The sequence below is a fragment of the Ammodytes marinus genome, assembly GCF_949987685.1.
Source record: "Ammodytes marinus genome assembly, chromosome: 9".
NCBI classification, from domain to species: Eukaryota; Metazoa; Chordata; class Actinopteri; order Uranoscopiformes; family Ammodytidae; genus Ammodytes; species Ammodytes marinus.
The window spans coordinates 17,521,302-17,534,335 of NC_137213.1; the positions used below are offsets into that span (position 1 = coordinate 17,521,302).

General features: G+C 38.8%; 1 protein-coding gene across 1 annotated transcript; it reads left to right on the plus strand.

Moving 5' to 3' along the window:
- Positions 1-1,952: 1,952 nt before the first annotated feature.
- Positions 1,953-9,036, plus strand: tfa (transferrin-a). The gene is made up of 17 exons (XM_080034437.1): positions 1,953-2,094; positions 2,209-2,357; positions 3,330-3,432; positions 3,629-3,820; positions 4,358-4,487; positions 4,706-4,761; positions 5,007-5,170; positions 5,330-5,483; positions 5,573-5,736; positions 5,865-5,961; positions 6,069-6,083; positions 6,736-6,900; positions 7,267-7,417; positions 7,644-7,711; positions 7,809-7,990; positions 8,088-8,280; positions 8,489-9,036. Exons 1-17 carry the CDS (start codon positions 2,055-2,057, stop codon positions 8,533-8,535), a joined length of 2,070 nt encoding a protein of 689 aa, XP_079890563.1. The 5' UTR covers positions 1,953-2,054; the 3' UTR covers positions 8,536-9,036.
- The last annotated feature ends 3,998 nt before the right edge of the window (positions 9,037-13,034 follow it).

Consider the following 13,034-nt stretch of genomic DNA (forward strand, 5'->3'; position numbering starts at 1 on the left):
TTGATAACTGACAAATGTCCTTGTTTAAAATCTCATCTGCCAACATAGAACACCTAAAACTATATGCAACCTTTTTATTTCCTGTGAACCCTCTCCTCAAGTCTCTTGGTTATTTATCGATGCTTTCAACCTGCAGCCTGATAAAAACATGCATTACACAGTTTTCCCTTTTGAAATGTCTCTGTTTTCAATCATTTCTCAGGGGAATTACCACAAACAACAACATGGGCAAGCATAGACAGAACAGCAAGGATAAGGACAAAAGAGATGGACATAGAGAGAGAGAAAGACAAGGAAGAGGTGAACAATAAAAAAAACGTGGGAGCTTCTTGGTGAACGCCTATTCTATGACACAAAGAGTTTGGCACTGAACGCAGGCTGATTCTGATGACCTGACAGCTCTTCCTTTACAGATCAATGAAAATGGTTTCTTGATATCAGCCTCACAAATCCCTCTTCTTATCTGAAGTAAAAGTATACCAGGAAAAAGAGCAAGAGAACAATATACAGTGCCAGTACACCTGTAATCAATCCACCCGTCCAGATAGGTCTTGGATTTTTACAAAGTTGTGCCATGAAATCCTATGTGGATGTTATTGAGTGATTTTTCAAAATGTGCCAGATGAGAACAAAGTAGGAGGAAGAAGTGTTTAGAAGAATTTACAAATCAACACCAACCTTTGCTCTTGCCTTGGGAAACATTGACTCTGTAAACACAGCTCTTGTCACACATGTGGGTCAAGCTGCAGCCTTTACAAGTGGAATATTTTGATAAATGCTTTTTTTATAACCCCCCCCCCCCTTTTTTTTTTAGGTCACGTCTGGTAACAGTAGGAATCATTGTCTAACGGTGTCATAATAAAGATATAAAGCAGGAGAGGAAGAGTACACATGTAACTGGTCAGTTGTAGAATTTATTTAAAAACTTCTACTAAATTAGTACCGTTTTTATGTCCACCTGCTACTTTTTACTTAAGCGGTTCCATTTTATGCCACTTCATTCTTCTCCATAAAATACTAAAAATATTTCTCTTTTTACTACACTACATGTTTTTGACAACTGCAGTTGGTTAAATTAAGATTTAACTTATAAAACATATAATTCATTAATATGATGCATGCACTCACTGCTGGGACTTAGCCTACTGTAGGCTACATAATAGTAAGATTAGCCTGACCTTAAACCAACTAAAAGAGAAAAATACTGCTTACTCATTAATTAAATAGTAATAATAATACATTTATATGATATATAATAACAAATCCCTGACAGGAGCCATGCAGTTTTGATACTTCAAGAATGTAAACCATACGCCCTTGACTTCAAATAATTCTGTAGGCCTTCTATATCATGATGAGGTTTTACCCCACAAGGATTTTGTTTGCAGGAATTTTACTTTGCTGTTTCCATTGTTACATTGATGCTTTACTTTAGATTCAGTAAAATCTGAATATTTTTCTTCCACCACTGGTTTGTGTTGCAAATGGCATGGCATTTCTACTGTACTGGTGAGATCTGCACTAAAAAAATTCAATAGTAATCTACAATATTGTAACAATATATATTTGTATAAAATACAAACTAATAACAGCTGCAGAAAACCATTTTAATACACTTTCTCATGGATTGCTCTAAAATAAAAAATATGTGAAGCTTGATGAACACTAGTCACTTAATCTGTCCTCAAAGAGCAACTGGAGAAGCAATCAAACTGCGACACAGAGAGAGGGAGAGAGAGAGAGATGTGCTCACGATACTTTTTCATGAAAATAATATTTTAATTCCTGCTCTCCTGAGGACAAACAAAGGTGTTTGTGAATTTCCGCGATGTGGAAATATAGGACATCGCCCTGTTTCTCCACCAGCATACCATCACACGCACTAAAAAAACACACGAGCGCGCCCCCATGCACGCACACGTACACATTAGGAAACCAGAGCAAACTTTTTTTTCTTCACCCCTTTATCAAGCTCAGTCAGATGTTTGCTATAAAAGGCCGAGCTGAACTCCTGCACACTCTGCTCTGCTGACCTGGAGGCAACACGGTCCAACATGAAGACTCTCATCCTTGTGGCGCTACTCGGATGCATCGGTAAAGGCATTTACTTAATTATTTAATTTTGCACTGGTTTTCACTTTTCACCGTAGATTTGAATAAAACGCAACCTTTATCTGCATTGTCATTCATGCATTTTTCAACTTGCAGCGACCGTGCTCGCGGCCCCCACTGAGAGGGTGAGGTGGTGCGTGAAGTCGGAGGCAGAACAGCGGAAATGTGCGGACCTCGTCGCCGTAGCCCCCGAGTTCTCCTGCGTGAGGAAAGATAACACCATTGACTGCATCGTTGCCATCAGGGTAAGCAAAGTAAAATTATCAAGAGCATGCACCTAAACCTAATGAGATGTGCTCAATAGAGACCCATACACATTTTTTTCATAGCTTTAGTTTCAATGTCAGATTTATTGTTTAAGACTTGATCAATAAAAAATATCAATATACAATATTTATTATGTTATTGATGATTAAACTAAGGGTGAAAGAAGGATTTCAGATCATTTGTGTAAAAATATGAACACCACAGGATAAAAAAAATAGCCTACTTGATTGGTTTTGCTACAAAATCAGTATTTAGCTTTTTACTAGTATTAAAACCAAATGTTGCCTGCTCACTGCACAGGATGGCTCCTTTTAGTCACCTAATTATGACCATTATATACAGTTTTGTAGCTTAATAAATAACAGGAAATCTTAATCTTCAAATGTATTAAGCCTAGTGGGAAGACGATTTGCCGAGTAACATTTACAATATTTCTCTCTGAAATGAGTTCTGATAAAATGGAAGTATTCAAGTAAATTACCTCAAAATTGTATAGCGCTTGAGTAAATGTACTTTTACCTTTTAATCACTGCCACAATGGGAAAATACTCCCAAGACATGGAAAGTCATGTAAGTTATATTAACAAAATCTATGTAAAGTATCAGCAGGAAAATGACTCATAACGCAATATTCTAATGATACATTTAGGGATACTATCTTAACTATTGATAAGAGCAGCATCTTCATGTTTAGCTGGTTGAGGTGGACAATATTTTAAATGTCTTTTAATTAAAAAATGTAACAGATTACCCATATATGTAATACATGTTTCATATGTTTTGTTTGTAAAATCTTGCATTCATGTGAAATAACTACCAAATAGTAGATCAATGTAGGGTTGCATGTAATTAATATCTAAACATCAAGTTTAGCTGTTGGAGAGATCAAACCTCATGCTGCATGGTTGGTAACAATTTTTGGTATTTTTTGTTTGTTTTTTCTGAATCAGGCCGGTGAGGCAGATGCTATCACCTTGGATGGAGGGGACGTCTACACCGCTGGACTCAACAACTACGACCTGCAGCCCATTATTGCTGAGAACTATGGCGACTGTAAGTGAACCCATTGAACCCCCGTTTTGTTGAGCTCAAGCTTATTGAATTCATGCTCACAGATAAAAAACTGAATAAAAAAGCAGAATTAACATCAGTCTAGTTAAGAGACAGACGACATTGAGAGTTATGTGTGTGCCGCATGTATTGGTATTATTAACTCTTTTGCTTTACAATTGTTTCTGTATGCATCCAGCTTCGGAAACCTGTTACTACGCTGTTGCCGTTGTGAAGAAGGACTCTGGATTTAACTTCAATGAACTCCAGGGGAAGAAATCCTGCCACACCGGTCTGGGAAAATCTGCAGGCTGGAACATCCCCATAGGAACTCTGTTGTCCATGCGTTATATCCAGTGGGCAGGCATTGAAGACAAACCTGTGGAGGAGGGTGAGTTGCACTTAATGCTAAGCACAATCCTCAAATACCATGAAGTGTTTGTGCGCCCCCCATTGATCACAGTGTGACATGTGTATAGCAGTTGTGTCAAAGGTAAGACGATTAAAAAAAATCATGGACACTACCCTTAGTTAGAGCTTCAGCTTCCACAGAGGACACTGAGTGCATTCAGGGGTTGTAGACACATGCAGGGAGTAGGGGTAATAGTTTGACGTTTTTGGGAATACACTTGTTTTGCTGAGATTAAGATGAAAGGATTGATACCACTTTCGTATTTGTCCTTTGAATATGAAGCTACGGTCAGCAGCTTCTTTGCTGATATTAGCATAAAGACTGGTAAAGGGGGACACAACTTGCAATGTTTCATACATTTTTTTTTTTTTTACAAAAACTCTTAAGGTCCATACCCCCAAAAAAATAAAAATAATAATCTTTATGGTGACTGGTCGAACTGTCTGAAGTTGTTTGCTTCTATAGACTCAGTATTTCTAAACATCTTTGCTACAGCCCATCTTCTTTGTTTTGCAGCCGTTAGTGAATTCTTCCAGTCCAGCTGTGCCCCGGGGGCAACAAAGGGAAGCAAACTGTGTCAGCTGTGCAAGGGAGACTGCTCCAGGTCCCACAAGGAGCCTTTCTACGACTACGACGGAGCCTTCCAGTCAGTATCAGTTTTCCTTTGATCCCTCCCGCTTCTACTATGACTTTCACTGTACTCGTTCTTGACAACCTCCTCACAATTATCTCCCGCATATGATAACCTGCCTCAGCTCAGCCACATTTCATTTATTTTTTTAATCTCAGTGGATTCTCTCTTAAACCTGTTATCTCCATTGGAAGTACCAGTGATGTTGATGCACCTGTCTACTTACTTCACAGGTGTCTGGCGGAGGGCGTTGGAGACGTGGCCTTTGTGAAGCATCTCACTGTACCTCGTCAGTATCACACAATCATCCATTCTTCATGTGTTGAATTATTGACTCATAGTTAGGACAGCCATGCTCTTTATATTTATATTTTTAGAGTATAAAATACAAGCTGTCTCCTTTTGGTTAAATGCCAAAATCTTCCTTATGACATATTTCTCACTCTCAATAAGAATAATAATCAGCTATTTATTAGAAACTGGAAGATTGGAAGAAAGAAAAAAAACTAATTTGTTGTTGTGGCACATTTTCAGAGTCCGAAAAGTCAAAATACGAGCTGCTGTGCAAGGATAACACCAGAAAGCCTATCGACAGCTACGCGACCTGCCACCTGGCCAGAGTACCAGCTCATGCTGTTGTCACCCGCAAGGACCCACAGCTGGCCGATTTAATCTGGAAAAGCCTTAAATCAGTACAGGTACAATACTAAATATGTGTACTGCACGAACATCAGGTACAGAAGAGAGAATCATGAAACAAAATTACTATTCAAATGTGTAACTTAGGTCTCTGTTACCTCACACTATTTGTCATTGCTTGCATAATGAATTTGCTCACTTTTTTTCTCTCTTCTCAGAACTTTGACCTCTTCTCCTCTGCGGCCTACGCTCCTGCCAAAAACCTGATGTTCAAGGACTCAACCGCGGAGCTGGTGCGGGTGCCCCTTAACACCGATTCCTTCCTGTATTTGGGCGCCGAATACACCAGCATTGTCCGTTCCCTTAAGAAAGGTGCTGTAAATGTAAAGCAGGTATTAAGAAACAACATTTGTCAGAAGGAGGACACCAGCTTACATTTGCGTTTTTACTTCACCTTCCAGAGCCCACCCCAGGCACTCCCTCCACTGCCATTAAATGGTGCGCTGTGGGTGGGGCTGAGACAGCCAAGTGTGACACATGGAGCATCAACAGCATGGGTGCAGACGGAACCTCCATTGAATGCCAGAATGCCCCTTCGGTTGATGAGTGCGTGAAAAAGATCATGGTAAAAAAAAAACTCTTCGATGAAAGTATGTAAATCTGTCAATATCTTGAGAATTCTTTCCTCTAATTTGTGGTGTGTTTTTCCCCCCCACTCTTGATTATCTGTTCATCTCCTTTATGTGGATGTAGCGTAAAGAGGCTGACGCGATGGCAGTGGATGGAGGACAGGTGTACACAGCTGGGAAGTGTGGTCTGGTTCCTGCTATGGTAGAGCAGTATGATGCAGGTACAGTATGCAGGCTGCAGAGTACAGAAAAAATCGCACACCATTCTGAGATTTATTTCACCCTTTTCTAACTTGTGTAACATTTGCATCTTTGTCTCTCTCCACAGCTGGGTGCCCTGGAGGTAATTAACCCTTTAATGCAGACAAAATTAAATGTTAATATATGGATATATCTTTGAAAACAAAATAAAACTTTTTCAACCAAATAGAACCAAAACATTATGGTAAAATATGCGATTTAGCTGTAATGCAGCCTTACTTTATATGTTCGTTATTTGTTGCTAATTATAAGTTTAAAAGAAATATGAGCTACCCAAGATTGTTTATTTGTCATATGCGCACAACCTTTATGAGAGCAGTCGTAGGCAATTCAATTCTTCGGTCTCAGGCTCCTTTGAACAGGAAGAAAAATGTATAAAGAGGAACAGACAATTTAATACTGTAAAATTAAAATATGTATACACACACTATGAACAGGTGAAATTCTAAGTTATAAACAGGTGAAAACATTTTTAAATTATGGAAGTGTAACAATTGAACAGTCTATTTTTCCAAGCACTAAATTACACTGTTTTACTGAAATGTCATGTAAAGTATCAGGAAGTTATTTGTAAATGAAACGTTATCCCTCCTAGTCTTGTTTAACACATGTGTGTAACTCCTAGCTTTAAGATATTTTTTTTTTTAAACATTGAAATTACCCAATAATACAACTAATAATTATCTGGTGGATAGTCGTCTGATTAATTTCCTTCCATGCCTTCCCTCTTGTAGGCCAAGCCTCTTCTTACTATGCTGTTGCTGTGGTAAAGAAGGGTTTAGGGGTGACCTGGGACACCCTTAAGGGCAAGAGGTCTTGCCACACAGGCTTCGGCAGAACCGCTGGCTGGAACATCCCCATGGGTCAAATCCACAAACAGACTAATGACTGTAACTTCGGTAAGAGACTGCGTGCTTCCTCCCTTAAAACTTCTACTCGTGAAAAAAAACGTGATGAAAGCCAGGACGAGGTTTTCGATGAACACAATGTGGAAAAGTTTTTTGGAATGCATAGCAACTGATATGTTGCAAAATGTTCACATATTGAATTTGTTTGCTTACAAAAGTACAAACGTTTTCATGTTTAGGCAACCAGATACAACTGGTCAAGTTTATATAAGGGAAAAACTACGGTAAATATTGAACAAACAAGACTTTCCCTAACCATAACCGGCATGACTTATCTTGAGTCAAACGTGGATATAATTGTAATTCTTAATTGTAATGCCAACAAGCTGGACTGACTGTGTCTCCTTACCTCCTCAGCTAATTTCTTCAGCAGTGGCTGTGCCCCGGGGTCCGACCCCAGCTCTTCATTCTGCACTCAGTGTGCCGGCAGTGGCAAAGCTGTTGGAGATGAGTCCAAGTGCCAAGCCAGTGCTGAGGAGAAGTACTACGGCTATGCTGGAGCCTTTAGGTAGGACCCAACAGTGCACACAATTTTACATTTGTGATACATTGTATAAATTATCGAGGTTTAGGACTGCTAATATGTGTATTTTTGATTTTTTTTTAAAGAGCCAGGCTATGTTTGCTTTTGCTTCCCCCCCAAGCTTCTCCATTTAGCACCCTGCTTTGGGTGTAAACTTCATGTCTTCATATCACCCAAGTTATGTTTTGTGTATGTTTGTTTGTCATTATAGATGTCTTGTTGAAGGAGCCGGTGATGTTGCCTTCATCAAACACACAATTGTTCCGGAGAACAGTGATGGTGAGAGACTGACACAGGCCCATTTTAATCTCAAATAAAACTGTGTTGCTTCTTACAAAACTAAAACATTCTTCCATGCCGCCTCTTTTCTTCATAGGAAATGGTCCAGCCTGGGCTAGTGCTGTGAAGTCTGCTGATTACGAGCTGATCTGCCCCAATAAGAGTCCAGTGCCAATCAATGACTTTGTCTCCTGTCACCTGGCTAACGTGCCCGCACATGCCGTGGTGACTCGTCCGGAGATCCGCGATGAAGTGGTCCGTATTCTCCAGGACCAGCAGGTCAGTGACGATTTTGGTTGTTTGCATTTCAAAATATTGCATTGAATTTGATTTGGAGTGTTTTAAAAAAAATTGTTTCAATCTTTGTTTTTTATAGGCCAAGTTTGGTACTAGTGGAAGCGATCCCTCATTCAACATGTTCCAGTCAGAGTCAGGAAAGAACCTCCTCTTTAAGGACTCAACCAAGTGTCTCCAGGAGATTCCAACTGGAAGAACCTATAGCCAGTTCTTGGGACCAGAGTATGTCACTGCCATGACTTCACTCAGACAGTGCACTGACTCCACTCCAGGTTTGTACAATAAGATCATGATTAACACTTCAGTCATTGAACTGATTTACATCTCTCTCTCTCTCTCTCTCTCTCTCTCTCTCTCTCTCTCTCTCTCTCTCTCTCTCTCTCTCTCTCTCTCTCACACACACACACACACACACATCATAAACATTGTATCTGCTCCTCTTTCCCAAGTCATATTTATGTATTTTTCACTTCAAAACAGATCTGGAGAAATCTTGCACTTTCCATTCCTGCCAGCAAAAAAATTAGTGCCATCCAAGGACCATGAGGTGTCTCATTCAACCCTGCAGGACTCGAGCACCTTACCCACACTCAATCCCAAAACTGCATTGTGTATTTTCTTACTGATCTTGTTATAGACCTGTTTATAGAATTGGCCAGAACAAACAGATACATTTAACCACTGCAACCTACACATCAAGTATTCTGTGACCAATCAAGTTCAAATGTAGCCATTTTCATGCTGTTGTAACACGTTACGTGTGTTATTGGATCAACTATATTTTGTTAACACGTGCCTGACTTTTCTCAAATAAAGCCTTTTGTAAAGCTCTACAATGGTGTTGTTTTTAAAACAGTTTGGTGTTTTGGGCATCAATCTTGAAATCAGGAAAGAGAAAATTGTTGTTTTGTATATAAAGGCAAAATATTACCAAATTTGCTTCCAGTTGTAAACTCTACTTAGGTATAAAGTGAATACCTATTAAGTAGGCCTACATGGACTTCATAGACAGGCAAATAGACATACTGCTGTGTATTGTAATAACAGGTGAAGGAAATAAATTGTCAAAAGATTCTCTCTCTCACTCCAAAGTTTCTTATAACTAGGCCTACATAAATCATAAAATAATAATTGATTAATAATAGCCAGCATTTTACAAGCTTAACCTTTATTACACAACTATATCAATATTTAGTGGGACATATAGTAGGGGAGAACGGGGTAAGTAGGCACACTTTTTACTCTAGTGAGAATTGCTCATCACCAAAACATCTGTCAATAGCCATTCCTACATTAAATTGAAGCTTAAGGTGTTGGCTAGAAATGTGTGTCTCTCTTTTTTTCCAACTTATAATAATGAAGAAGTAATTTACCATCAAAGACACTCTGACACATTGTGACAACCAACCCCATCAAGGGGTCGGTTGTCACACACTATGGGGTTGTTTGTCACAATGTTATCTTAATGGGAAAAATCTTAAAAAGAAGGCAAGGAGGCAGAACCAAATTTGAATGTTTAATTGCATTGTCAAGTTGACAAATAGGCCTACATAACGTTCTGTAGCCTTGGCAGCTGGTCTAGTTTGGGATGCACTGGGTTGTTTTGATTTTGTTGTCCTTTTTTCTTTTGCTTGCTAGCTGCCTTTTCCTGCTCTATTATTTCCTTCTCTGGGGTGTCAGTGAGGATACAGCTTGACAATTAATTTTTTTATTGGGTTCCTTTTCTGGCTGCAGCCTTGAGATAACATGTGACAACCAACCCCCCAAAAAATTTGACGACCAACCCCAACTTGAATTTCTTGCTAGCATCAAGGCCAACAACCATCTGACAACTAATTAGCTTGCTAACCACAATCTAAACTATAGTTTACCCTTCACACTTTCTGAGGGTAACAAGTGTTTTGTTATAAACCCATTGTGTAAAAGCCTAGAAGAAAAATACTGAGAAGCAAAATATTTTGAATTTGACATGAAAAACACAAAACATCCTCTCACCTGAAATGCAGCTGTCTTCCTCCAAGGAAGTCTATGTATGTGACCTCTGATCCCAATTCTGGACCTTTTTTATATCAACATTTCAGAGCTAGCGCGCTCTGGTGGCGAGATATAACGAATGTGACATCCAACCCATGTGACAAATTACCCCGTTCTCCCCTACACATATACTGCTTTTTGGGTATTTCCAGAAAAACTCAACAACACAATTTTTTGGGTATGTCCAGGAAAACCGAACCCGATCCATAATCTTCGCAAAATCCTGTGTTGGACATCTGACGATAAGCAGACACAAAATGCTGTGTCATTGGGAGAGTTTTCACAGTTCATGGACCCCAAACTGATCTTTTATTGGCTCATGTCAAAACTTTGTTGAGCGATAGACAAAACATTTTAGTTGACTGAATCCGCTGGCATGGCCAAATAAACCCAATCTGGGGCTACTGGGTAAAATTAACTTTGAGCCCCTATTGACTCAAACTTATCTAGAAAAAATGCAACATTGTGCATTTTGACAAGGGGCTCCTGACTATTGGTATTGGTATTAATGCAGGACATACATTGAGGCCCTTGTCATTTTAAGTTTATGATAGATAGATAGATAGATAGATAGATAGATAGATAGATAGATAGATAGATAGATAGATAGATAGATAGATAGATAGATAGATAGATAGATAGATAGATAGATAGATAGATAGATAGATAGATAGATAGATAGATAGATAGATAGATAGATAGATAGATAGATAGATAGATAGATAGATAGATAGATAGATAGATAGACAATGTGTAGCCTTTGGGTGCTGAGAAATGAGAAACTTTGGAATTTAACAGATGTAATTTGAATATATTGTTACAGGTATGCCTATACCTAGACACACACTCCTTAAATCTGACGGCCTCCATCCAATGCCAAAGGTATTAAAGAACTTACTAATCACTACATTCATCACATCGCATCTTGGCATAATTCGGACTGATATTTACCACAGCACGACTCTACCAAATCAACCCCCATTAAAAAAGATCTCCCCAGGGGTCCTGCTGAAGTATCCCCCAATTTAACTCATAACAACACCTCAAATTGTCCTTCATTCATCACAGACATCACTGATTACCCCCTTTGCTCTAAACTAAATTCCCCACAAATTCTTAAATCAAGAAAGGGCTTGGGTTTTCTTCATCTAAATATTAGAAGTTTATTGCAGCATGATAAATTAGACCATGTAAAGATTTTAGTGTCCCAGGCAGATCCAGATGTCTTGATTCTGACTGAATCCTGGTTAAAGAAGGGTACAGATGACTCTATTGTGGCAATTAATGAATACAATTTATTCAGAATAGACAGAAACGCAAGGGGTGGGGGAGTGGCTGTCTATGTTAAATCCTGTTATTCTGTAACACTTTTACATGCTGTCTCTGTTCCAAATTGTTTTGAATTTATCGCGCTAGAATTATCTTTATCGTCAAATGATTGTTTTGTTGTAATTGGTGTATATAGGCCCCCTTCTGCTGTAACTAGCTCCTTAAACGATCTAGCACATATGCTCTCCAGTTATGTAAATAGAGAGGTAATTGTGATGGGTGATTTTAACGTTGACTGGCTTTCTGGTGCCTCTGAATCTTTCAAAGAAATCTGTAGCAACATTAATCTTACACAATTAATAACTGAGCCCACAAGACCTAATCTAAAAAACCCAGCAAAATCAACTTTAATCGATTTAATCTTATCAAATAAAATAAATAAAATAGCCTCAGCTGGTGTCTTTGAGCTTGGGATTAGTGATCACTGCCCAGTGGCCTGTATCAGAAGTATTCATTTAAAAAGATCTCAACCTAAAATCATAATTAAGCGTAATTTTAGAGGTTTTAATGAGCAAGCCTTTTTAAGTGATCTCCATCATAGTGACATTCAACTGACTACGCAAATTTCGGATGTTGAGTTAGCCTTAGACCATTTCATCAATACTTTCACCTCAATTATAAACAAGCATGCGCCCCTAAAAAAACATAGAGTAAAAAATAGATCAAACCCCTGGTTTACAAGTGAACTGTCTGATTTATTTTCCGAGAGAAATAAAGCATGGTCTGTAGCTAGACGCTCTGGAGATAATACCAATTGGACAATTTTTAGACACCTTAGGAATAAATGCACAGCCATGGTCAGGAAAGCCAAATCTGAATACTACCTTGAATTAATCTCAAACTGCTACTCTAAAGGCCTTTGCACACCGGGCGCGTTTTATTCGTGCGATTAATCCGTTAATTAACGAACGTATACAGAGTCAATACAAGCCTCCACACCAGCGCCGTCATTTCGCATCGCAAATTTGCGTTTTTTTTTTTTTCGAACTGAGTTCGATTTTTCTAGGACGTCGCTTCTAAAGTGAGACGCGACAAAATTCACATTTCAAAACATTCGCTTTTACGTTGCGTTTATTCGCGTCGCGCCCGGTGTGCAAAGGCCTTAACCCTGCACTATTTTGGAAAGCTGTGAACTATAATAAAAACAATTCTAGCACAGTTCCCACTCAGATCAAATTAAATGGTCACACTCTCAATGATCAAAAAGAGATTGGCTTAGCTTTTAATAAACATTTTGTAGCTGCTGGTCAACTCTTTCAGAATGGAGGATATACGCCTTCTACCACCAGTAGTAACGTACCGCCTGTCTCTCAAACTCCTATTTTCAGCCTTGATCTTCTCCCCACAAGTGTTGTTGTAGATGCGCTCCTCGCCATCAACCCCAAGAAGTACATGGGAGAGGACAATTTGGATCCGTTTTCAATCAAGCTTTCGACACATATAATATCAAAACAAATTACCCATATTTTTAATCTTTCCATCTCCTCTGGAATAGTTCCTAAAATTTGGAAAATAGCTCATGTAATTCCTTTACATAAAGGTGGTGACAAAAATAATCTTAATAACTACAGGCCAATTTCCAAACTCCCATGCCTGGCAAAAATTCTAGAATCACTTATTAATAATCAGTTAAAAACATTTCTAACTAGTGCTTCCATTTTGA